General features: G+C 40.9%; 1 protein-coding gene across 1 annotated transcript in view; it reads left to right on the top strand.

Moving 5' to 3' along the window:
* SORCS3 (sortilin related VPS10 domain containing receptor 3) overlaps positions 1–25,856 on the top strand; it is a 265,016-nt gene that overhangs the window by 132,300 nt on the left and 106,860 nt on the right. Inside the window, exon 4 of the mRNA XM_053983733.1 lies at positions 13,212–13,370. Coding sequence (XP_053839708.1) covers positions 13,212–13,370 — 159 coding nt within the window. The remainder of the gene's footprint in view (positions 1–13,211; positions 13,371–25,856) is intronic.

Raw genomic sequence — 25,856 nt, 5'->3', positions numbered from 1 at the left:
GAGATCCCAAAATGAACACAAAATGAGCTCCCCTTTATTTCTTCTTGCTCACTTGGGGAGTAACTGAGAGCAAAACGTGTCCTGGCCTCCTGTATCTCCAAAGGGAATTCCTCAGCTGTGATTGGAGCCTCAGGGCAGAACCATGATTCAGACTTATTTTGGTTTTGCCTTCATTTCTTAGTTCACATGCTCCCAAAGGGAATTTTATAGCATTTTGTTTTCTCCTTACTCCTCAAACATGTGATAGGTTGATGAGGCAGAGATTCCAGCACGTACCTGAGGCTTGCTAGCCCAGCCTGAGCTGAGCTGCCGTGCTTAGCCACAGCTCCCATTAATCATCTGCTGCTTTTTCCTTAGACTGCATCCCAAGCTATTGGTGAGGAACTGAGCTCTGGAATATCGTAAAGCCATTTGGGCTTTAGGAAGATGGAAGGTTTCCTTGGACCCTTTTTCCTCATTGTGCTGACACCGTGATCAAGGGTCTGTGCTGCACACTGGCACTCGGTGATGTGATCTCGAGAATGTGTTTATAACTGAAAGGCAGTGGGGCTGTGTTAGAGCCACAGGGCAGGAGTGATGGAACAAGCTCTTTCTACTGTCTTATCCCTAATCTTTCCCTTCAGCCTAATGGAATATAGTCACTAAATAGCTCTTGGTTGTGCAGCCATTACCAGACCTGCAAATGCTGCTGTAAAATTCTCTGTGTGCACCCCTTCTCTGGACCTGTTGGGCTGTATATGATGTTCCTGTGTTTCTCAGAGCTCCAAAATCCATGTCACCCAGTCCAGGGTTGATGTGGGCAGATATGAAAGCTGTGAAACACAGTTCCTGGCTTAGCTGAGCTCAGGTTTGCCTACTCTGATTGCACCAGTGGATTGTACAAATGTGACTGCAATGGGGGTAACATCTCAGCAAATCCATCTCATTAGTACACTTCAGGGACAGTCACACTCTGTCTCCAGAACTGAAAATTTAAATAGAGGAATAAAATGTGAATGAAGAAGTAATGTTTTTCTTCACTTACTGGTGTTGCAAAGATGATTTCCTCAAGGTCACCCACAATATCTATGGAAGAGTGAGAGGATGTGTGATATGATGTGTTTTAGCTACAAGGTACAGTCTTGTGAGCTGTTGTACATGGGATTCTCTCTACTTGTCCAATTAATTCAGCTTGAATTTGGCATCTGAGAAAAGAGACCATTTTTGTAAATGTTTGCAGAGCTGTGACCTGCAATTGTGGGAAAGAAATCCTGAATTACAGACATTTTGTAGTACTTCAAGAAGAGGACTTTAGGAATTTCTTGCTTTGAAGGGTTTTCTGTTTTCTATTTTGAATTCAGCGAAGTCAGAGTATGTTCAGTAAGTTCAGCCATTTTCAGAGTAGATTTCGCTGACCTTTCCTGCCTAAGATATACACTTTCCTGATGCTGGATGACTTGGTTTATTAGGGTTTTGAACATGGTTCAAGATCAATGCCTGGAAAACACTGAGATATAAAGGCATAAATACTCTTAAATCTTTTTCAGTATGTCAAACTTGGTGTTTTAGTAGTTTGTTTTTTTTTTTTTTTTTTTTTTTTTTTCTGTTGTGTCTTTTGTGTGTGGATTTTTTAAAATTATTATTACTAATATATTTGGAGGTTGTGCCTTCTTGTGAATCTTTATAGTCAAGATGCTCCTGTGATAGTTTTCTGCCCTCCTGCAGTCAGGAGACTGTGGTGCCTGGCATGCCAGATGCCCCTCTGGAACCTGACCTGACCTGTAGGATCCTGTCCCTAGAGAAAGAGCAAAGTCTGCTTGCTTGCAGGTTTTAATTTTACCATTTCTGGCTTCACATAAATCATAGAGAAAAACAGAGGTTGTGCAACATCTCTGGTCTGGGAGATGACCATTTTCCAGCACAGACAACACAGAATTGGAACCCAAACTTATGAGAGACCGCCAGTGAAAGTTTTCCCCTTTCTTAAACAGGGGCAACATGATTGTTGCCCTCCAGGGAAGGCTGTCCTTTGGAATTCATGAATGTGACAACTGGGGATTCCTGGTATTTTTTTCAGTTAGTGCTCTGGAGAAGCAGATACATTTAAAGACAAACAGAAAAAAATCCCCAGACCCACTGAACCACATACACTCCTCATCAGCTGTTTCTAAAAATAAATGCAATTGAGATAATTAACAAAATACTCCCATATGGCATTATTTAATGGGGCTGAAAGGAAGAGGGTTAGAAAATAGATATAAATAGAAACCACCATTTACAGTGAAAGCCATCCTTTCAGTGCTTGTGAAGGAAAAGAAGTTCAAAGATCACAAAACTTGAGTTAGGGTTGTCTTTGTGTACCATTATGCATCTGTATTTTGCGCCTTTGTACATCTATATTCCAAATTGCAGACAATTTTTGGAGCAAAAGGGCAGTTACCAGGTAAGAGTGATAAGCTTGGCAGGATACTGGTGCAAGTCTATGACAGGGCTGCTTTGTCTGGCTTCCCAAAATTCACTCCCTCTCTCCTGTTGCCCTCTCTGCCTTCTTCACCTTGTATGGTTCCAGTCAGGGTCCTATGGCGACTTAGAGATGTTAGAAGGTCATAAAGACAAGAAATGGGGTAAAACTGCAGAGGTCCCATCCACATTCAGATGTGGAGCTCCCAGAGCTGGCTGTCAGAAGAACAGAGGTAGTTTGCTCCAGTTTAGACAGTGGATGTTAAGGACAGGTCGGGAGTTACGATATCAATTAAAATAAAGCTGCAATTTTGTCTCCTAGCATGAGCATTACTTTCATGAAGCGGGCAGAGTGGACCTGTGTGAGCTTTCAGAGTGCCTTGCCTTGGTTAGAGGGAGGAGAGGGTCTGTCAGGAGGCAGCACCTTGTACAGGGCTGCCTGTATTAACCTGTCAGCAGGGTGAACACAGCTGCAGTTCCTGGTCTAGGGCAATTTTATGAGACTTTTTTTCTTTCTGCATTCTCCTTACCATACTCTGAAACATGGCCATCTCATTTACTGCTGCAGCTCAAATAATATATTAATTTATGAAGTATGAAAAATAAGGTAGTTTTGAATTAACGAGGAGGGGCATGGTGCTTCACAGACAGCAGGATAATCAATCAATAATAGTGAGTCATTATTTCCTGTCATTAAAAAGGAGGGAAAAATAATAGAATGGGTGGAGAGCAGCTCTCAGAAAAGGGGCAGGTGGGTCCTTTTGAAGACCATATAATGATCTGACCTTGATCTTTAATGATAAGAGCTGGCTTGCCAAGAATTATTTATTTCTCTTTGAGGAAAATCCTCTCCCCAACCCCTGCCAACCCCAAACCCAATAATAAGTGGCAAAATATCTATTTCATTTTTTTATAAAGTGAAGAATAGAGAAGCTCAGCATTACTGAGTGAATTCTCATTTTGATTAGCAGAGTCTGCAGGGCACGTGCTGGCCACAGTCTCAGTTTGTGGTGCATACACACATCTGCCTCTTACACTGTAACTGTAATGTCAGCTCTGGTGTTATCAATTCTGTGTAAAATATTTTATCTCAAGCAGCACTGGGAAACCTGGAAACACTTCTGTGACTGTGTTAAAATCAGTTTTATTCAGCGTGGAGCTTGGCAGGGCTAGATCTTAGAGAGTTATTTCACTATGTTGTGGAATGCTTGAGGCTTCTATGTTCATTATTGGGAGTTCATTGCCCTTCTCCCTCTCGATTCTAAGATGCCTATTTTTTCTTTGTATACAGACAGATGTTGCTGGACTCCAAAAGTAATGACAGGGGTTTTCTAAGTGGTACACAGATGTAGTTAGGGAAAACTCAGTTTGTTGTTTTCTTATAAATCTAGGCAATCAACTCTTAGACCAGTCCTTCTATCTTTGAGGAGAGATTGGTTCTGCCATGTACAGTGAGCCCTCTAATATTTTAATTCTCTGTCACTAACAAAACAAACTCATCTGACAACTTTTTTCTCCCTTGGACCCTTCCCATGGCAGACCAACATGATGCTTAAAAATGCCTGCATAAAGCAACAAAACTCCAGAAGCAGCTGTGCTCAGAGATTGAGAGGCAGTGGAGTGCATGCAAGGAATACAGTGCTCAGGACCTGGGAAAGTTAAAAGTGGAGTAAGCTTGGTAATTTTCTGATGTTTGTCAATCGATTCTAAAACCAAAGTGTCAGGGTTTTGTTGGAGATAAAACTCTTATCCCCTCTTCCAGTTCTGTTTCCTCTTACACTGGTTCTTCAGAGCCCTGCAGTAACCAGAGCTCACATATGTGCAGGAAGGGACACAGAAAGGAAAGCGCATGATTTTCCCCAGGCTGTGAAGTACCTGTGACCCTGTTGGAATAGGATGTAGCAGCTGTGGTTCAGTCACTGGGGCAGCCACTCCCCTGCTCAGACAAGACTACTGCCATAAACCTGCAAGGACTGTTTCATTGGGAGCTAATTAATAAATGTAATGGAAAATGTCAAAGCCAGTGAGGTGCTGGTTGGGAATCCTCTACCTAGGTCCAGACCCTTCCCATGTCTGGCACCTGAATCTTTGGCACCCAAGTTAGCATGCAGAGCTTGCAACCTCAGTGGATAGCTTAGAGCTGAGTGCTACCATGCAGAGTGCTGCAATGCCATTATGTTTTGTAACCTGGGCCTCAGCCTTGCATGCAGAAATTGGATAGACCTTCTCCTATCATCTTAGCTTCCTCCAGTGGGGGATGTTAGGAAGAGTGAGGGACATGAGTAATAGATGTCAGGTAAGTAAATTGAGATAGATTATAAGCATCTGGATGTGAACAGTGATAAAGCTGACTGTTGTCTATGTTCACTCTGCAATCTGACTAAAAAAGCAGAAAAATAAAGTGGGTAAGCAAAGGAGAAGCAATGATGCATTTAAAATTGTATTCCGATTTAATGGCCTCAAGGGAGATACATAACACGATTTTTATTTTTCTAGAGAGTCATGAAACACTCTAGTGTCCTCAAATGAAATAGATTGCTGAATACAGGCTGCAAAAGTTTACCCCCATGAGTAACTATCCATGCACATCTTTTTTGTTTTCTGTAATGGGGCAACTACTGTGAGTAAACTCATACCCACATGTAAAGTGTTCTCCCAAGTGAGACCTATAATCAGAGGAGTGTTTTTATATAAATGGTGTTCTCAGTTCCAGCAGCTGTGGCGCACACAGCCTCTCCTTACTGATAACATTATTTTCTGTAACTATTTCTGCTTACATGGGAAGTTACCATAATGGTGAAAACTACTTTGTAGTTGCATGGAGAATAGCACAACCATGCATTTACTCAAATAACATATAATTATAACAGTGAATGCTGCTTTTCTCTTTCTGTGAAGACAGTTTGGGATTAGAGCTGTTCCCTGTCACTCGGAAAAAGCTGGTGACCACAAAACAATGTGTCAGATATTGTAACAACTGGGGCTTTCCTGTGCAGATTCCAGAAGAGTAAAAAGGCATCATGCAGAGCTATGCTATGCAGAAATACCAGACTCTGGAGCAATATAATAATATAGATCAGAAGCTTTGTATTTGTGTGGAAGCACTGGTTGGTGCCTAAGATCACCAGTGGAGGTTTCTTCTACTTCTGGTTCAGGCCCATTTGTAGAAGTGCTGGTCAAACTGGATGTACAAATCCAGTGGTGATGCTTGTAACCCATTTGGCAGTTTGTGGAGCAGAACTCTGCATGAACATGCTGTGACACAGAAAAGCCTTTGGCAGATTAACTGGACAGCACTGAAGTGGCCTCAGGCAGGTGGGAATACCGTGGCAGAGGACTTTGCTCTGATGATCTGTGGGGAGCTAGAGAATGTGCAGCTCTAACAAGAATATAATGGGCTGGAGTAACCTTGGATAAAGGCTGCCTTGCTGTGACAATGAAAAGGTTTAGCAACCAAGCATGTGGCTCTTGCCAGTCAGTCACTCTTTGCCAGGTCAAGCACATGCTTTTTGGATGGTTTCCATCCCCACTGGCACCTGAAATTTAACAAGCAAATGCTTGCTGTGTCTTGTAATTAAAAGTGAAAAGTACATGTTTCCAGTGCCAAAAAGGCAAGAGAAAGAGGGGAGACATGTTGTTCTGACCTGCTCAGCAGCAAAACAAAGATAAGATGTTCGGCTTTGTTGGGTCTGTTATCATGGCTTATTTCACTCCTGTGCATGCAAATTGGATCCAGCTTGGGATTTGGCATTGTGGGCAGGTTCAGATGGCAGCCTTGGAGTATCTGTGTTCTTTTCCCAGCTCTGAGTTTTGTCTAAGTTTTACAGCCATGATAGATTTTCATTTCCCACCTGCCAGTGAAGATGGTAGAGTGGTTTTCCTTGAAGAGCTCTTACTTTATATGCAATTTAACCTTAATTTGCTCCTGATCCTCAGGGCTTCTTGCATGGTGCATCTGTGCTCTTGCGCAGGTGCTGGAGGTGGTGATTAAAATGGAGTGCCCTCTCCATAGGGAAGGGAGTGTGTGAGCTTGGAACTCTCTGAAGTGTTTTGTTTTGGTGTTGCAATTTATGGTAGGTATGGCTGAAGTGCCAAAAGCCTCTTGCAATTTTGTACAAATCTGAACAGTTAATAGTAATTTTAGTCTGGATATAATGGCATATAAGAGACAATAGAAGACAACAAAAGATTAACCAGGATTATTGCCTGTAAACAAGTGTGGTAGGCTGATGTGCATCTCCTCAGAGAAGGCAAGGACCACCAATGCCCACTTTTGTTTCAAAAACCCTGCTGTTGTATGTGAAATAATTTTTTTCATTTTACAGCTTATTACTTAGTTTCTGAAAATGATTCTCTTCTTTTATGTACCCTTTATGAAAGACAAAACATTCTGCAGAGACAATGAACCTGCGTATCACCTGAACAACATCATGTACTCTGATCATTCTGTCTCAGTGCTGCAAAGGTGGGGAACCCATATATGAGTTCCCTATGATGCTGCTGTCTTCTCAAACCAGTTTGGAGGATTAGAGAGCTGTCAGTTTCTGGCACAGCTGCAGGAGTCTATGGAACAGGTCCTCCAGAGGAGTTGAATCCTTACAGAAACAGCTGTTGATGTCTGAAAAGTTCAGTGGCAAGCAGTGTGATTCTGCAGACTAGAAGTTGTTTTGTAATTACAAAGAATTCCTTATGGGAAGGAAGTTCTGGAAGGAGGTTAGCGTGAAGTGTCTGAAATGTCTTGAGAGAGCCATTGGGCTCTTTGGTCACGGTACATATAATGCAGACCCAATGCAAAAGTCTCAGGAAACTCTTATTTCATTGCTGAGTTTCTATGGTTGTCTGAGTAATTTTTCATTATCCAATAATAAATACAGTAGTGAAAGTCACCTTTAACACTTAAAGATTGCTTGGGTTTTATGGGATTGTATTGAAGTGAGTGCCAAGGTATAAAAGCCTTATGGTTGAGGTACTTTTATAACACATGCTTCATAAACCCTTATAAAGTCAGTGCAGTGCACTTCATCCTTTAAGATTACAGCACTATGGTTCTGAGAGCTGGTGATCTGGTGCTATATTCATTAATTAGATCTGTCATTAATGTTAAATTTCGGGCAATAAGAAGTGAAGTTACAAGAAGTTGAAATGGGGTAGGTCCAGACAATTTGTCTCTTATGAAAGCTCAGTGCCCCTTTACTGCTTGATTGATACCCACAGGTTGTCCTTAACATTAAGGAAGTTTTTGAGCCATGTGAAGGAAGAAGGAGTCCCAAATCTGGGCTACTCTGTAACGCAAAAGTTTGCAATGAGCATTTTCCTTTTGGCACACAAAGTAAGTAATTATATAAAGCCTATTGCCCTCTTCCTGGACGTCTTTTTTGGTTTCCCAGAGAGCCTATGTCTCTCTTGTCACAGCTGTTGATCCCTAAATGATGGAGTGAATTTCTTTGCTTGTATGTAAATACACAGGATTTATCTCTAGAACAGATTTTAATCAGTGACATGTCCCATTTTTTTCCTGTCTGATATGTTTGGTGACTAGAAAACAGAGGTTGCTTTCATTTCCCCCTGATTATTGTAGAGATCAACATATCTACAGGGCAGTGAGGTATTTAGCCATCTCTGAGCATCAGTGGAAGTTTGTATAAAGTTAAGGTGTGCTTTCTAGAAACCCTCTTTCTAAACTAGTGCAAATCATTCAAAGACTTCTTTAGCTGAGCTGATTTATATGGGTGATACTTTTGCTGTTAAGTAGACAGTTACTTGTGGCACCAGCACTTTTTAGTCTCAGAGGGAATTGGGCTGATTTAATTAAACGGAACTTTTTTAGTTTAAATAGCATGTAGTGACAAAAGAAGGGAAAAAATGGATGAGATTTTCTTTGCAATGAGTTGCACCTGTCCTCCATGGGAATGGCAGGGAAGGGCTTTAGATCTACTGTGTAGCTGTGTTCTAGGAGATTTGGGTTGTGGTCACATCTCTGAGGGCATCTTTTAGCTTGCAGGGCAAGTAATTGCAGTAATGGTCCTGGAGAGAGAAAAAATGAGGGGGGAATGAATAACCAAGTATTTGCCAGTGAGAAATTTCAGATGGTCACACATGTAATCTAAAATGCTTCGATGTATAAAATTACTTTTCGCATAAGAGAGTTCCAAACTGTTCATATTTACCTTGATGGACTGATGTTTTGAAGGAAGAAAACAACTTCTGCATCTTTAAGCCTTTAAATGTCACTGGATTTTGATTTCTCAGTTTTGAAAGGAGGAAAGGACATCAAAAATCCAAACAAAGCAAAAATCCTCCACTTGCATTGACATTTCAGTATAAATTGTTGAAACTTTTTGGCTTTTCCAACTCAAAGCTACTGTGAACCTTTGTGGGAAGGAGACATGAGACAATACCCATCAAATGTTTCAAATCAAATTGGAAAAAAAGAGAAATGAAATAATTTTTCTTTTTTAAAATCTGATTTGTTTTGTCATTGATGATGTAGATGTGGCCACACTTTAGGAAGGATCTAAAGTGTTTCTGAGTTGAGAGCCTAGTGGAAGGAGGCAGAAAAAACCCCAAAAAATCCTTTTGACTTTTAAGCTGAGCACCTTCAATATGGAAATCCCCATAAACCTGTAAACATGAAAGCTCAACTTTCTGCCTTTGCAGCAATGTTTGTGGCAAAGCTGCCTTTTCAGTTGTAGGAGAGGATAACGCGGTACTACAGAGTAAATTCTAATACTTTGCTAAGGAACTGGGTTTCTTTAGAAGCTGTGGAGGCTTGCATGGTTTGTAGGTGTTCTGTTGGTTTTGTTTATTTTTTTAACTGCTTTGTTTATGTTTTTTTAGAATAGCCTTTTATATAGGTGAATGTGACTAGGACCTCTGAAAAGAATAGCTTATGAAAAGTGCATTAAAGTGAAGAGGAGAATCAGGAGGCAGTACACAATGGTTTAATGCTGCCTATCTATTTCTCAGAACTAAAGACATTTATTTGAACCTGTCTTCTTTATTCATTTGACAGCTCTCTGGTGCTCCTTTGCTAATGTAGCTCAGTGGTACTATTGCTACAGATTATTGCACCTATAAAAGTGGTCTGTGCTGATTTAGGGAGATGCGCTGTGGTAATTTACAGTGAAAATTTACGTTCGTTGAGAAAAATAAAAGGCTTCATTGAAAGCTAATATTAATAAAAATGCCATTTATGTGGCATGTTGTTTTGGGGTTTTTTTGGTCCAGTGGTTGTTTATTAACTAATTCAGCTGTGTACAAAACACATTCCATTGTGATCTCTGTGCTCAGGCTACCTGAATTTCCATGCCTGTCTGGGCATGTTGTACCATTGTGCCTGTGAGAGGTGTGCTGCCTCATTACTGTACAGTTCAGTATTCCACAACACAGCTCTCTTTCTGCCTTGCTATCCTGGCACAGAAAAAAGAGGAATGTGGCACTATCTTAACTCATCCACCTGCACATAACCCATGTGAAAGTAATACCATGGAAGGTGTGTGCATTAACCCAGTGACTGGAATTTTGATCTAGCAGAAACTCAGGTTCTCAGTTACAAATCCTACCCTAGTTTTTATTATATTAGCCCCATCAGAGGGCATGAATTTTTAGTGGATTTGTGCTGCAATATGGTGCCACTTTACTTCCTACCTACTTCTGCATTTGAGCTCCTTTAAGGGTCTTACTGTCCAACAAATCTGAGTGACTCTCAACAACTGCTGTGGTTTGTGTACCAAATACATTATGACAGGCACAGGTATGACATCTTCCCTCCTTGTTCTTCCTGCCTGCAGCTTGTGCTATTTATTCCCTGGGGTAAATCCCCTTGAAGTGTTCAGAGCTGGATATGTTTCCTGCTAATGTACTGAAGATCTCAGTCCATATATTCTAGTTAATGTTCTTGCAAGGTGACCTCTTCATATCATCATCTTTCCATGTGCTGCTTCATTGGTGTCTGGTGTGCTGCCCACCTGGAGTTCATTCAGAACAGCCTTGTATGTGTCCTCACGGTCCCCAAAGCTCCTGCTTTAAAGGAGATGCACCATGTCCCAGACAGCTCTCTTCCTCTGCATCCATTCCTAAGGAACTCTCTGAAGTTTAGTCTGATTTTCAGCCTGTTTTGTTTGGTCTGGGGATTGCCATTCATTGTTCACTGGATTTTGAAGGTCAGAAAAGGTATGTAGCATAAACTAACCTATCTCAAGTATGTTTTCAAGGATTTACCCTTGGCAGTAACCAGTCCTGCCTGCCCTTCCCCTTTCCACTTAAACTAGAGAAAAAAGCAACATTTTATATATGCATGTATATATAAATAATCTAGAATATAGAAAGACCAAATGCAATTTCCTTTTAAATAAAGGCTGCCATTTAATTTAATATTTTAGAAAATTATTAGATCTTAAACCCTTAAAAATTACATCTGACAAGTCTCTGGTGCTCCTTTGCTACTCCTTATGTCAATTATAAATGGCAACACAGGATGCTGGCAGAAATCCTCATTCGGACTGGAGTTTGTGTATTGTCTCTTAATGAAAAGTGATTAATCTAAATCACTAGTGGGGTAGATGCTTCATCCTGGTCCCATAATGAGAAGTGGTAGTTTCAGGCCAAAAGTTCTCTCCCCCTATAGCTTCCAGGAGAAAAAGTAGAAAACAATAAAAAAAGAAAAGCCCAGAGGCTGTCACTGTGCTTTTCCTGTGTGCCATGTAACAAACGTGTGTGCCAGTCTGAGCTGTGTGGCTGGTGGTGAGCTTTTGTTTTTCACTCTGATTGAGCCTCTTGCTTTTTCCATCCTGCTCTGTGTAGGACCAGCCTTTCCTGGGAGGATGGATGACAGCAGAGATGTTGCGTATTCATTTCTCCATTTGAAGAATGGAGAGTGGATGTGCAAAGTGGGTGAAGGCATGAGGCATGATTTATGTGATGTCATCTCTAGATATGACTGTTAGATTCTTCCACCTTTCCTAACTTGGTGGTTTTATTATCTGATCTTGTAACAACTGTTACACATCCAGAAGAACAAATTGGCCAGATTTGTCAACCATGTGGTGGAAATACTGCTTTTGTTGTCTCATATGACCATTTCTTGAACTATCCACTGAAGTGCTGCAGATCATGTGTGAAAGGGCAGAGGGGATGTCAAAAGTGACAGAAAAGAATATCTTCAAATAGTTGTGAAATCATTATTGTTTGGGGCATAATGAAATTTATATTTTGATCGGATTAGAAAGAAGAAATGTACCAAAGCATCCTTTAGAGTGGAGATCTTGGAGGTCTCTTCTCAGGCTAATTTCCCAGGAAATCACTTGTGTGTGGGAACGTTTCTCATTCCCAGCCCGTGCACCAGAGCACAATGCAAGTGTACTGCTTCAGGACTTGTACTGTGGGTTCCCATGGGAATTGCTGGGGATTGATTTTGGGGCTGGTAAGTGGTATATGTGAGGGATGTTGAAGGTGCTTTGACATCAAGCTGGATTCATACAGATGGCTTCACTCTGGGAAAACGTTCACTTCTACTTCAGTTTTTCATTTCTTAATGGAAAGGATCAGAAGCCATTTACATTATACTCCCTTTCCCTTGGTGACTTCATGGAGTTAATGAGGTACTTAAGATTAAACAAGCACTGAATTTTTTTGCTTGATGAAGGCCTAACATACCAAGGGTTTTTACCATTCCTTGTCACTGATTTTTGCTGTCAAAATTGATGTATTTCCCTATTGTAGTCGTGAAGTTGGAGCTCTGTGAAGCTGGATAAGAGAAGTCAATGTGGACAAAACCCAAAACTGCAGTGGATCTCAGCTAGCTGATAATTCTGCAGTGAGCTAAAAAAGGCCATTCCTAGATGTGTTTTCCTGCTGAAAGACAGTTTCTATATTTGATTCAGCTGCTGTATCAACAACCTGCTGTGTTTAGAACAGCTCTAATTTATTTCCCACTGTTTGCCTTTATTTTATGGTACTGGTATTTGCTTTAATGTGAAGTAGTTTTCTCCAGATGTTAATAAGATGGTGTTAATGTTTCCACAACATTTTTCTTGATAACATTTATGTAGAGCTTACCATCTGATAGCGTGGAATCAACCCATTTTAAAATATTGGTAATAATTTTCTAATTAAAATTAGAGGCTCAGAAGTGTTTTCCTCCCTGTAAAAATTGAGGTCATGCACTTTCCTATGCTTGGGGAAAATTATGTTTTCACTGACTGAATAAATGTCTCTTCCTGTACAAATTGGGAGTGTGATATATGAAATCGTGTCAGTGTTTGCACATGTGCATGTGAACTATACCCAGATGCCAGCAGCTGATCCAGGAAGGCATTCTGTGTTTCCAGGGAGGTGATGCTCTCATTCATAGCACTGCAAGCTGCCAGGTAATGAACCTTAAATCTCAGGAATGCTCTGTTGTTTACTTTTGGAGAGAGGATTCCACATGGAAGACAGAATATGGTCCAGGAAATCCTGGTGTGGCTGCCTGAAGTTCCTATATCCAAACAAAATCAACTTTGATACATAGAATTTTTCTTTCTTGCTGGGTTTTCTGAATTTATCCAGGTAAAATGAAAAAAAAAAAAAAAAAAAAAGAATAGCTCAAATCAGCAAATGAGTTGCCAAAGAAAATGAAACTGAAATACTAAAACCCATCCTAATTCTATGGGATGCTATACTCTTGAGTGATCTGAATACATCTGATAGGAAGCAGTGCTGTATGACCTCACTCTTAAATGATGTTCACTTTCACTTTTCCATTAACACTTTTCCTCCATTCTTCTATTTAGATCATGCTTCTTAGTGATCCAGAGGTTGAGAGCAGCATCCTCATCAGCTCTGATGAAGGAGCTACCTATCAGAAGTACCGCTTGAACTTCTATATCCAGAGCTTGCTCTTCCACCCCAAGCAGGAGGAGTGGATCTTGGCCTACAGTTTAGATCAAAAGGTAAGCAACTGATTTAATGTTTCAATGATTTTGAGCCAGGAGTTGAGGAGGATATTGTCTAGAACTGCTCTCTCTCAGAGATGATGGAGAATTTATAGTGTGCTTTGCTGTTCTCACTTTGCAGGTTTAAATGTGCTCAAAAGCCATGCAGTGACTCCAAAGCCAGTTTGTTAAAAGGAGCTGAGTATTAGTGTGATCATGATGGGTGTGGAAACTTCAGTAGTGGTGATACTATGAAAGATGAGAAGAATTAGAGATTTGACATGACATATGGAGCTGTTCTAAAAATTATTGATTCATAGGCACTGTCTCTGAGGATGGAGCACTCAGGCTGAGTTGGTCTGTAACAGCTGGCTGTTGAGCATTGAGGGGTGCTCATTCTGCTTGCAAACTGGAAGTCAGGGAGCAGCAACTGATGACAAACTCCTCTGTGCCACTTCTAAGCCTCTTTGCAGTGCCTTCTGTGAGTGAGACATCTCCAGTCTGTTACTTTGTCCTTAGCAGGTTTGCTCTTACATAGCACTCATCTGTCTTGAAAGGTGCTGAGCAGAGCAGGTGCAGTGTGCTAGTAAAGTGCTGTGGTAAGGAGATGTGTGCTTCAGTTCTGGAGCAGCAGTCCCCACTACAGCCCAAAGCTGAGACATAGACAGGATGATCAAGTTACAAATTCTACTGAGTTTAAAACTTGCCAAGCTTTTATCTTTCCTCTCTTATGTTTCTGTCATCCCTAGACTCTGGAAAGCAAAAACATGCTGAATAACCACTAAGTTTTCCTTATTGTGGTGGGCTGACCCTGGCTAGATGCCAGGTGTCCATCAAGGCCACTTGGTCACTCCCCTCCTCCACTGGACAGGGGCAGAAAATATAATGAAAGGTCTGTGGGTCGAAATAAAGGCAGGGAGAGATCACTCAGCAATTACCATCATGGGAAAATCACACTCAGCTGGAGAGATTAATGGAATTTATTACCTATCAATACTCTACTTTATCCTACCCTACTCTATCAAATAAGAGTAGAGTAATGAGAAGTAAAACTAGATCTTAAAATACCTTTCTACCACCCCTCCCTTCTTCCCAGGCTCAACTTTGCTCACAATTTTCTCTTTTTTCTGCATCCCAGCAGCAGAGTGGGACAGGACATGGGGGCTGTGGACAGTTCATCACGTCTGCCTCTTCTTCCTCCTCAGGGGAAGACTCCTCACACCCTTTCCCTGCTCCAGCATGGTGTCCCTCCCAGAGGAGACAGCTCTCCACAAACTTTTCCAATATGAGTCCTTTCCACAGGTTGCAGGTCTTTGTGAATTGTCCCAGTGTGGATCTTTTCATAGCATGAAGACTTCAGGAACAGACTCTTCCAGTGTTGGTCCCCTGTGGGCTCACCTTCACCTGTCCTGCCATGGGAAAAGGGGTCATCCTGCCTCACCATGGCCTTCACTGTGAGCTGCAGGGCAATCTCTGCTCCAGCACCTGGAACACCTCCTCCCCTCCTTCTTCCCTGACCTTGGTGTCTGCAGCGCTGTTTCTCTCACATATTCTCACTCCTCTCTGGCTGAAGCTGTCAATTTGTTTCTTCCCCTCACTTCATGAATAAGTTATCCCCGAGGTGCTACCACTGTCACTGATGGGTTTGAGCTGGGCCAGCAGTGGGTCCATCTCAGAGCTGGCTGGTGTTTGCTTTCTTGGATAGCTTCTTGCAGCTTTTCTTGGAAGCCACCCCTGTAGCCTCCTCCCTGGTATGAAAACCTTTCCACACAAATCAAACACTTGTGTTAACCTGTCATATGTGGGGGTGTGTTTTGGGTGTGATTTTCAATTTCTGCAGTTATTCTTGAAGATTTCTAAACTGGTCAGTCTCACATCCCAGCTAATAGGAACAATATAGCTAAAATGCTGTGCCTCTCTATTTGAGGATTTCTTTTGGAAGGCTAGTGCAAGTTGTTACCAAACTAGATACTGAGAGTATAATCAAATCATTTCCTATTACGCTGCTTCCCACTTGCTAAAAGAATGCTGTGGCAGGCACCAGGTGTTTTGCTGCTATGCTTCTGATGATTCTTGAGTGACATTTGCAAGAACAAAGCTATTGTAAACATACTCCTTTCATAGTATCAAGTCTTTACTGTATGAAGGAGTTGGTCAAATGTCAAATAGTTTTCTGCACTCAGAGGATCAGTGTAACAGGGATTTTGAAGTCGGCTGGAAAGACCAATCTATTTATTTGATGTTACAAAATGTCTTGATGCTACTTTTAAACTGGAGATAATGATTTTGCATGATCCTGGTGTTTATACAGACAGGCTTGGAAGAAACAGGCATCTGATGAGGTGATCATGTATGTGAGAAGCCAGATGAGACATCCTGAGCGTGCCTTTGCAAAGAGATCCATCTGCAGTGAGTGCAGAGCATCTGCTCTTGGGCTGAAGCACTGTACTTCTACTTGCAGAGCTTTGTAATCTTTTTTTTGATGTTAGTCATTGGAAGGAGAAATCAAAATACAGGGGAGGCACGTGTGATTGACTGTGCAGTGGTACTAATGCTCCCCTGATCCAGTGCAGCAATAGCAGGCCAGGAGCATGTTTGCTTCTGCTCCTTCAAACAAATGCATCTGTGTGCACACCTCAGCTGCTATCTTCTGCCCAGGAGAAAGACAAGAAAAATGAACTGAGCTAGAAACACCCTGAAACTGCTTGCATTTTATCCCAGAAACCGAATGAAATTGTTCAAAGTGTAAGAGCAAAGATGAATTGGTCTGTAGCTTGTTGGTCAAGTGAAAATGGAGCAAGGCCAAGTTGAGGCTTTTCCATTATGTCTGCCTTTGGTTCAGTGTGGGTCCTGGAATGGAACCATGGAGCAGTGCTTTTCCCAGTTGAAATGTTTGCTTAACACAACAGGTATAGATTGTGCTAGCCATATCTTGGGTTAGGAAGAGTTCTGAAAGAACTGTCATACTGACTCGGGATCACCAGCTTCACTGCAGTCACGGCTGATACTGAGATAATGGGCAGCGCTCTTCGAGTGTGACAGCAGTGCCATGGGAAATCCCCAGCTGAAGTCTTCTGAGAGGCCAGTGTAATGCATGCCTGCATGTCTGGAAACAAGGGCACTGCCACAGTCGAGTGGGAACCAGAGGTCAGCCTTGTCTTTCTCTCAGGTTATGCCAATGCAAGAATAAAGTGTCTTTTAGGCTTTAAGTCCCATATACTTAAGGATATTCATCATGTCTTTTGCATCTTCGTAAGATTGTTGTGGTTGTTCTCTCTTTTTTCCTCTAGAAGCCAGATCTGGCTCTCACAGCTTCCCACTCTACTGTGCCATGCCTTCTCTCCTAGATGTGGTTATGGAAATGGCAATGACCATTTCATCTCCCTGCTGCTCACCAAAAAGGAAATAGCAAGAGCTTCTAAAATAAGTGTCTAGAGAGGCTGCAGTGGTGCTCGCAGTTGTGAGGAGGCTATCCAAAGGATGCCATGCTGGCAGAGGCTAATTGTCCAACTGCAGCCTAGTTCTGCTCATGCTCCTCTGTCCTTTGTTTTTGTGCCCATTTTCCTGCAAAACAGCATGAAGTTGCCTGGCGCAAAACAGGTGGAGCTGTATCAAGTAGTGCTTGCTTTCTCAATTCATATGTCCATTTTTTGGGGATAAAACTGCTCTGAAGTACTTCTGATTTGATGTATGAGAGGGCAATAAAATAGAAAGTTTATCATTAGCCTGCAACCTGCGGGTAATTTTCATCACTGATACGGTGACAAAGAAGGTGACTTGCTGTATGCTCCGCAGTGCAGCCACTGCTACAGTAGGACACCATATTCTTCTACCTCTCTAAGTTTTAGAAGAGCGTTTGACCCTTTAATTTTATTTTAATGACTCCTTTAGGGACAGATTTTAAAATGCAAATGTAACTCTGAAAACAAATCAAGTACATACAATTTGACTCCCAGCAGCAGAAACTATTAAGGGAAGATCTAATCCATCCTCTTATAACTGTAAATGTGTAAACAAATTGGAAAAATTAATTTAATATCTTAGATTAAAATACATATTTCAGATTAATATTTTTCTTATTAGTTTTCTTTCAATTAAAAATAATAATGTGGTGTTTTAATGTGGTGTTTTAATTGTTTCCAAGTCAACTTGGAAATTAATGAGAATGATGAACCTGGAAACCCATTTTGCTTAGTATGTTCCACACAGTAAAATGAAATCAAATAGGGACAGTTCATATCCCTAAAATTAATGGTTTTGCTAATTGCCTAGATCAAAATATTTTAAAATTGTTTTGTTTATAAAAATTGAGAACAATATCAAAGTTTTGGAATGAAATAAAAATAGTCAGTATTTTGGATCTTCCCATTAATAGCTTTCCTCTAAGGTCTTCTGACCTACAGTTCCATGGCTGTGATTCAAGCCTTTTTTTTAATGATTGTTTTATCCTAAACATCCCTCCTTGTTTTTAGCTAATTTCTGCACAGTTGACAACAATGTTAAGGTATTTATCTAGTTGATTAAAGACATGACCAACCAACTAAAAAAACCAAACACCTTTTGAATGTTCTCTTAACATAATTATTGTCCCTTCCAAGTCGATGTTTTAGAAAGTCTATTCCATATTCTGCGACCTTCTTTAAGAGGAGGAGCCCATCTTTTCTCCACAGAACTGTTCCTTGAAATATGGCTTCATATTGAGAAAGCCAAAGACTTTGTGGTATTACCACTTCTATCAAGTGAAATAATTGAATATAAAAGCAGTTCAGTCACCAATTCTTTTATTACCACTCCCACATAGGTATTGTCCTGCTTTTTCCTGGTTAGGGCAATACCAAGAAGACGACTGAGTGAGATGGAATTCAGCAGGCTTTCGGAAAGATACATCACTGTGTGGCTGCTGGTTACTTTGTTGATTTAAGGCCAAATGACAGTTACCACCATTTGTTTTCTCTTTGTAGTATCCACGGAGTTATTGAGGATACTTCCTCAGTATGAGTCAGCACAGCATATTCGTTCCTGTTCTTAATTTTTATAGCCAATTAGGACCCTCCTCTGCTTTGCTAACTCTCCTGTATCATCACATAAATGCAGCAGGGCTGAGCCAAGAAATCTGTGTGTGGGCATGAACATGTAGCAAGTTCATAGACCCTGATGTCTTCTCACAGTGTATAAAGCACAGGCTGGAGGAATTTTTACATGGCTTTAAGCAAACCTTTGTGGGTTTACTATTCCCCCTTGAGCAGCCATGTGACATTTTATAACTATCAGGTCCTGGGAGATTAAATGCATCTTATGAGTCGAAAATCTTGGATCTCTTCCCAGTAGCTTTGTGTGTATGTGTCTACTTTATTGATAAAATAGTGCAATCTGATGTATGCACAGGTTGGTTCTGTTAATGGCCCCCTTAAGTGGCCTCTGGCAGAAGGTGGACACTATGTAAATGTTACAGACAATTTGCTTCAGGTCAGACTGGGTCTCACAGGGAGTGTCCATGTTAACACTTGGATAGATCACCCAATACAAAATGGAAAATGGGCCTGCAGCCTCCAGTTTTTGTGGGTATTTGCAGAAAATACATAGGAAGCAATTTTAAACAATCCTTAGATCAAAATGTGGTGGGAAGTGGAATATATAAACGAGGTGCAATATTGCCTGTTGGAAAGTGTGGGGAGCTGCTCTGTGGAATGCTGTGATAGCTTAAAATCTCCCAACACAAGCTTAAGGCACAGATGTCATTGCTGCCATTCACAGTGACTGGGGAGGAATATCTTGAGTTGATCTTACATTTCTGATGCTAATATGCTGCGTGTCTGATTATTTGTCTCGTTTATCCAAGAAACCAACTAATTCTCAATAGGCAAAACTTCCCACACTCTGATACCTCTGTGAGGAATGGATGAGTCTGGAGGTAGAAATGGAAGGGATTTTGCAGCTCCATGAAGTTTCTCTCAGAATGACATTGAAACTTTCAGAGCAACATGCAAAACTCTCTTGCATAAATATTTTTTAAAAAAGATAATTTTAAAAAGACAATTTGTTTAAAAGAGAAAGTATCAGTTAATAGGGAGAAAGATATTTAAAATATTTCAAATCACCATTGTTAAGAGAAAAAAAACCCAGGTATGCAACATGTTAGAATTCCACTTCTTCCTTACAGACTAAACTGTGATTTGGAGCCTGCTGGGAATAGGTAAGAGGCAGAATAATTCAGTAATACACCAATTTAAATTCCCCAGCTACACCATTACAAATTTGAGAACATTGGATAAACAAGAAGTTTGGCAATCAGTGGCTTCTCCCTCTATAGAGCTTAATCTTCAGCAGAAAGTGAACAAAAGAAAGTGGGTGTCTCATTATCTCTTCGAATGAGGTGATAAATAAGAGGTGCAAGATAACATCCTGCTGTATCACCAAGTTGCACCTGGCAGACAGTATCAGGTCTGACTGGGGAATTTCCTTTGGTGTGGGAGATGTGGCAACTTATCATCTGAAAATTGGATGCAGTGCATGTCACAGCCTTGACTATCTTGACTAGACACTGCTGAATTTATAAAAAAAAAAAAAATCACAGATAAGACTGGGACTATGTGAGAAAGTTTGTTAGGTTTTATTTTTAAATTGTTTTCTAATTTTTTCTAATGTGCTAGACACAAACTGGAGCCATGAAGGCAGTGTCTCTGCTCCAGGTAAATGCTCCCCTGGAATTTAGGCCCAGTCTCCCAGAATGACATGGGCAGCTAGGGGTGGGGTTGTGTTTGGTTGGGGTTTTTTTTTGACAATGTGCAGTTGGGCAGGGTGCTGCCAGAGAAATCCAGGGGGAGTTTCTTCAGGAATATAGGCACCTTATTCCAAGCAGTCATTCATCTTTGGGATTCTTTGTGATGAGCTGTTTTCATGGACACATGGAACAATCCAGTTTGAAAGGGATCTCAAAAGATCATCTGGTCCAGCCTTTCATGGGAAAGGGAGCCTAGATGTGATTATCTAGCACCCAGTCCACTCCTGTCTTGAATGCCTCCAGTAAGGGCTCCTTGGTCTCAGATTTTCGTGCCCTTTAAGGAAACTTCAAGGCACATGGGGGCTTCAGGATTGTTCTTGGGTGAGGCTATTGAACTTTGAGTTGGAACTCCTGATGTTGGAAATGTGACTCCAGGATAGCAGCTGCTACTGCAGATGTGCTGAAATTAAGCAGTGAGAGTTGCTGCAGGTCTGAAGTGAGATGTGACTGGCCCAGGCCTGTAGGTTTTCTTTCCTTAGGAACTGAGGTATGGGGCTGATGAGGAGAGGCAGGTTGGTGTCTGCCTCACATGTCATTTTGATATAAATCAGCAGGCACCCAGACCTGGTACCTGCTCCTCAGCAGCACTTCTGCTCCTGAAATTTAAATGTAGTTGTAGTTATCAGAAGTTGTTAGAGTGTGAGTAACTACTCCTTTTATCAACAACAGCTCAAGACTGCATCTCTTAGGTAAAACACAGCTTTTCTTAGCAAGATGTGCACATTACTTTTAATGAGGAAAGTAAGTTCTTTCTGCTCCTGCATGGATCCTCATGGTAGAATCACCATTTCATTGCATGATGTGAGAGAACACACCAGGGCTAGTTTCTCATCATGGCTCATTGATATCTGAAGAGCACAATGTCTGTGATTCCAGTCCTATGGATACAATACTCAGCTTTCAGATTTATCTTGCATAAGTTACTTGACATTTGAGCACCCCACAGAGTGAAACTGGAGGCACGCCTACTGCACTCTTTTCTTCACCCCAAAGGGAAAGAGATTGAGGAAGCTGCCATAATAACAGTTAGTCCTACAGGCCTACTATACTGAGGAAGGAAATAACGTGAGTATATTGCCCACCTGTAAAGGAGCACATAATGTTTCATGTTTAATACAAGCCATATTATAGTAACTGCTCATAGAAATCTCTACCACGCTGACTGGTCCATTGTATTGCACACTCATATTAAGAAGCAATCCCTGCCTGAGAGTGCTTGCAATTAAACGTGAGGCTGGCAGACAAAGTGGTGTCCCCTGAGTATCTCTAGTGTATTCAGGCAGAGGTCATTAAAGTGTTTCACTGCCTAACTACCACTGAGGCCTATAACAAAGTCAGAAACTGAGCGCAGATAGAGTCCTGTTCCCATGACTTAGCCACAAATAAGCCTTTCATCTCTTTGCCTTTTGAATACTCTTCTGAGAACATCAGGTTCTACAAACATATCATGTGTCTGTGTTGCTGGACAAGCCACCTGCCAGCAGCTCTCCCAGGCAGGCAGGGCTCCATCAAACAGATAAACTGAAATGTTAGTAAAGTTAGAAAAACACAAACCAAACATAAAGAACCAAACCCCAGACCAAACCCTTGAGATTGGGAATACTTAAAAGCAATTTACAGAAGTCTCTTCTCCAATATGATAATAAACTGAAGAATTGAAATCACTTAACTTCATTTACAAATCATGAATATGTATCAGTGCCTTTAAATGAAAGGACGACTAAAACAGATATAGTGTTTGTTCAATTCATTAAAAGGAAGACAATTTATCAGGAGGTTTTTTCCACTCCTAAACTAAAGCTATATGCAAATGTCAGTAAATCAAGACCTTGCGCTAATTCTGCAGCATGATGAATATTTTTATAATCCTAATTAGAACCAGTCATTTAGTTCAGCAATTTCCCCCAATCTAGCCAATTTGAAATTAAAATAGATGCCTTGATTACAAAACTCATTAGCAAAGAAGCACCCTTTTTGCTAACCAGTTCATTTGGAATGCACAAGCTGAATGAAGTGAGGAGCACTTGTGTTGTCAATTGCCGTAAGTGAAGTGAGCCTTAATTGTTGGCATTGTGAAGTATTTGTATTGCTGCATGTTTCATTGCAGTATAATATATCATTCATTAAACGTAACAAAAGCATTTTTAAAATTTAATTAAGTGGTGTTGGTGCACCAGGTAATTTTTATAAAGTCAGATGTCACAATTGTTTGCATTTGAAGTATTGATGGGCATTACCGTCAGAAAGAAGACGTATGACTCTACATTTATCATTCTGATTATGGTAGGCCTGGCAGTTTTAATAGGAGATGGGAAATTAAATTATGCAACCTTGGCTCTACTTCAGAAATGCCCAATGAATTTTGTCCTGGCAAAATACTGAACTTTGGGCTTGTGATGATTTGTGGTGGCAAAGAGAAAGTAACGGCTTGTGAAACTTGATTTAGCCAGAGCAGACTTTCCTATTGCTTGTTATTTATGTTATAGACACTTCATGAGCAGGTTTTACTTTGAAAAGGGAAATATAGAGATAAATGGAGCGAGACACATTGGATGCTTAAATGTGCTCTTCTGCTGGAGCAACCTAGTTTATTGTGTAACAGAGTAAGGATCCTGTGGCTTATTCCTGGGCCATGCTAAATCATGGCTGTATATTGATTTTATCTGGAGCCTAAGTGGGGTGAAGAGTGGTTATAAATATAGCAGATGGGAATAAAAATGAAGTAGTGAAGAAGGCTGAAGAATAAGAACGCCAGGGACATGATTTATTTTGCCTGACTGTAGAGATCTAAAATGTTGCAATGTACATTGGGTGTCGTGCCTTCACATCGTAGTTGATGGTGATCTACTGAATGGTGTTGATTGATTTCTGGAAGCAAATGGAGGTGACTCTTTTAGGATGAGGTAAATTGTACTTTGGACTCATTTGTGTTGACGAGGCCTCTGCTGAGAGTCAAGAAAGTAATTTCCTTTGCTGAGATGTAACTATTTGCTATATTACCTGAGATTAGGGGACTTGAAACCAACCCTGCTGTCTGGATGTGTGCAAAACAGATTACATGGGGTACAATTCCAATATGATCAAAACAGCAAAAAGCAGTAAGTTTCCTAGTTCCTGTTATTGTGCCTACAGATTCGAATGACCCTCACCCTGGAGAAGAGAGCAGACATGATGTGCAAGTAAAGAAGGAGTTTGCAACCTTTTGTTTTTCTTTTCCTTGAGGCAGCCAGCTGGATGAATGATGCTGAGGGGTGAAGGTACAGTCAGTCCTCTGCTCCTCATCCCCCCAAACATGTCTGTTTGTTACATCACCAGCACCCAGGAAGAGGGGCAGCCTGTGAGGGTGCTTGCAGAGGGCTGCATTTCTGTGTCCTGGACTGGGAGCTTGCACTCAGGAGTAGGAATAGCAGGCCTGGAAATAGCAGGCTGGCCCTTGCTCTCTGTTCTACGCCTAAGGCAGGGGTGTTTTAGCTTCCTGAAATCAAAGTCTTTTTATTCAGTTGAGAGATGGGTATCTGACAGACAAAGAAAGAGAAACTCCAGAAGGCAGCAGGCAGGAGCTGATATTTCCTGGCAGAACTTCCAGTGTGGTTGGGGTGGGGTACCCTGTGTGAGAATTTCTCATCAGCAGGTGCTGTAGTAGTAAATGGGCCACAAGGCAGAGAGGGTCCTTCTTTTATGTTGTAGCACAGCAGTCTATTAAAAAGCTCATGCATTTAATTTTGAATCACTTTGTGTCTATTATGTGAAACAGGTTTAGGTAATGCTAGAAGCTTGTATGTTTTTCTTGGATTGCACTTTGCAAGCAGGCTTCTCTCTGTTGTTCTTGCCTTTCCTTTTTGAATCACAACAAACCATCCTTGTCTCCAGTGCTTGTTTTCAGTGGGGAAATGGACCATGTTCTGATCTGATAGCATACCTGAGGTGTTTTACAAAAGATGTGTGCAGTCACACATGTAGCAGTTGATATTCAGTGTGAGTCCATTGATTTTAGCAGGGAAATGCTGATTAACATCACTGGAGGATCTGACCTGAAAACATGTACAGTATTCTTTCCTCACACAAAACAAGATAGATTTAGTTTATGCCTCCCAGTGCACAGAGTTTTTTCCCCCCTAAAATATGCCTGGTGAGACATGCAAAGTCCCTGAGCAGAGAGCCTGTTTGCAAGTTCTTACTTGTGTTAAGGCAACTACTTAGTTCTGTTGTTCAACCTTGACATATGAAAATCCACTTATATATATTTTTTTTAATTTTCTACCTTTTTTTTTTTTTCCTTCTGATGGAAACTTCATGTAATCAATTTTTCTGGGGAATAAAAGTGCCTGAGGAACAGCTGCAACTCCTCTGTCCCCTCAGTAGGCATGGATGATTCAAATGTTCCATGTGCTTAATGGTAATCCAGTGAATGTTTCAGCTTTTCATGCCTATTGTGTCATTGGTGAAAGAGAAGGCCAGTTCCTGGACTTTTGGTCTAGCATGTCAGGAACTTCAATCCCAAGTGTTTAGAAATAATGAATTGGTTCTTTAAAAGTAATGAGTTTGGTAGAGAAAAAATCAGAGAGGTGTGTGAATAATTTCAGTTGTCCTCTCTTATATATATCTTGATGCTTCTGGGACTGAGGAATTGTTGAAAACCATGCTTTTCAAATGCCTGCTCACAGTTAATAGCATTAGAAATTTTACCATTAAAAAAAAAAAAAAAAAGGAAAAAAACTCCCAAGATTCTCATAATGTCCTGATTTCAGCACTGTTCTTCTGCAGGACATTTATGCTCCTAAGACATGTATCTTTATTCATGGTTGCAAATGCTGCACATCTTCAGTTGTGTTTTGGTGCATATTTCAGCTGGCTGTCCATATTGGTTGTCTGGGGGAAGAATGGTGACCTGTTTGTGTAGGGTGTGCACACATCTGTGTGCAGGTTTGAATTTTTGCAGTAGAAACCCCACAGTAGTTTTGTGACAGTTACAAGGAGTTCTTCCAGAGTAATAAAATTCTTTAGTTTTGTGTTCAGTTGATTTTTATAGGACTATGGTGGCTGTAAAATGAAAGTTAGGGCATGATGCAGTAAAATTTTGGTTCATTTGGGAGTATTGTGGGTATGATAAAAGGAGGAGCTGAGGCACCAAAATGAAGGGTGATATTTTTGAGAGGATGACAATTGATCAAAGAAACAACAAAGCTTAAAGCTTTATAGAAAATCCTAGTGCAAAAGAAGGAAAATGGGATCCTTCCCACAGCCTCCTACCTTGGGCAACTCATTTCTGCCAGAGGTTCAGTGATCATAAACTGTCTGAATATAGATTGTGTAGCCTTTTATACTTGCAGTGTTCAAGAGATAAAAGCTCGTACAAATAACATGTTAGCAGAATCTACTGGACTCAAGGGGACTTTCCTGCCATATTGTAAGAGAACAATAATGTCATCAAAAGTTTTTCTGCCAAAACAGGACTCTAGTTTTGTCCTCTAACATAGCACTTGCTTCAGGCCAGTTGATTTTCTCAGATCTCAGTGCAAATCCATGAGAGTTATGCACACATACCCAGCGGCACAAATGTCACGAGTCTGAAAGTTCTGCTGCAAAATTGAGTTTGATATTCCCTAGCTAGATTAGTTGTACTTTTTCTTTAGTGACAGCATGGAAAAAGCTGCTTTATTTTTCCTTTGCAGCCTTCCACTATGAGTTATGCTGTACCATCATGGTGAACCTAGATTAATATC

Source organism: Vidua macroura, chromosome 8, assembly GCF_024509145.1.
Source record: "Vidua macroura isolate BioBank_ID:100142 chromosome 8, ASM2450914v1, whole genome shotgun sequence".
Lineage (NCBI taxonomy): Eukaryota > Metazoa > Chordata > Aves > Passeriformes > Viduidae > Vidua > Vidua macroura.
The sequence above is the reverse complement of the archived record's forward strand: the minus strand, read 5'-3'. Positions and strand labels throughout refer to the sequence as shown.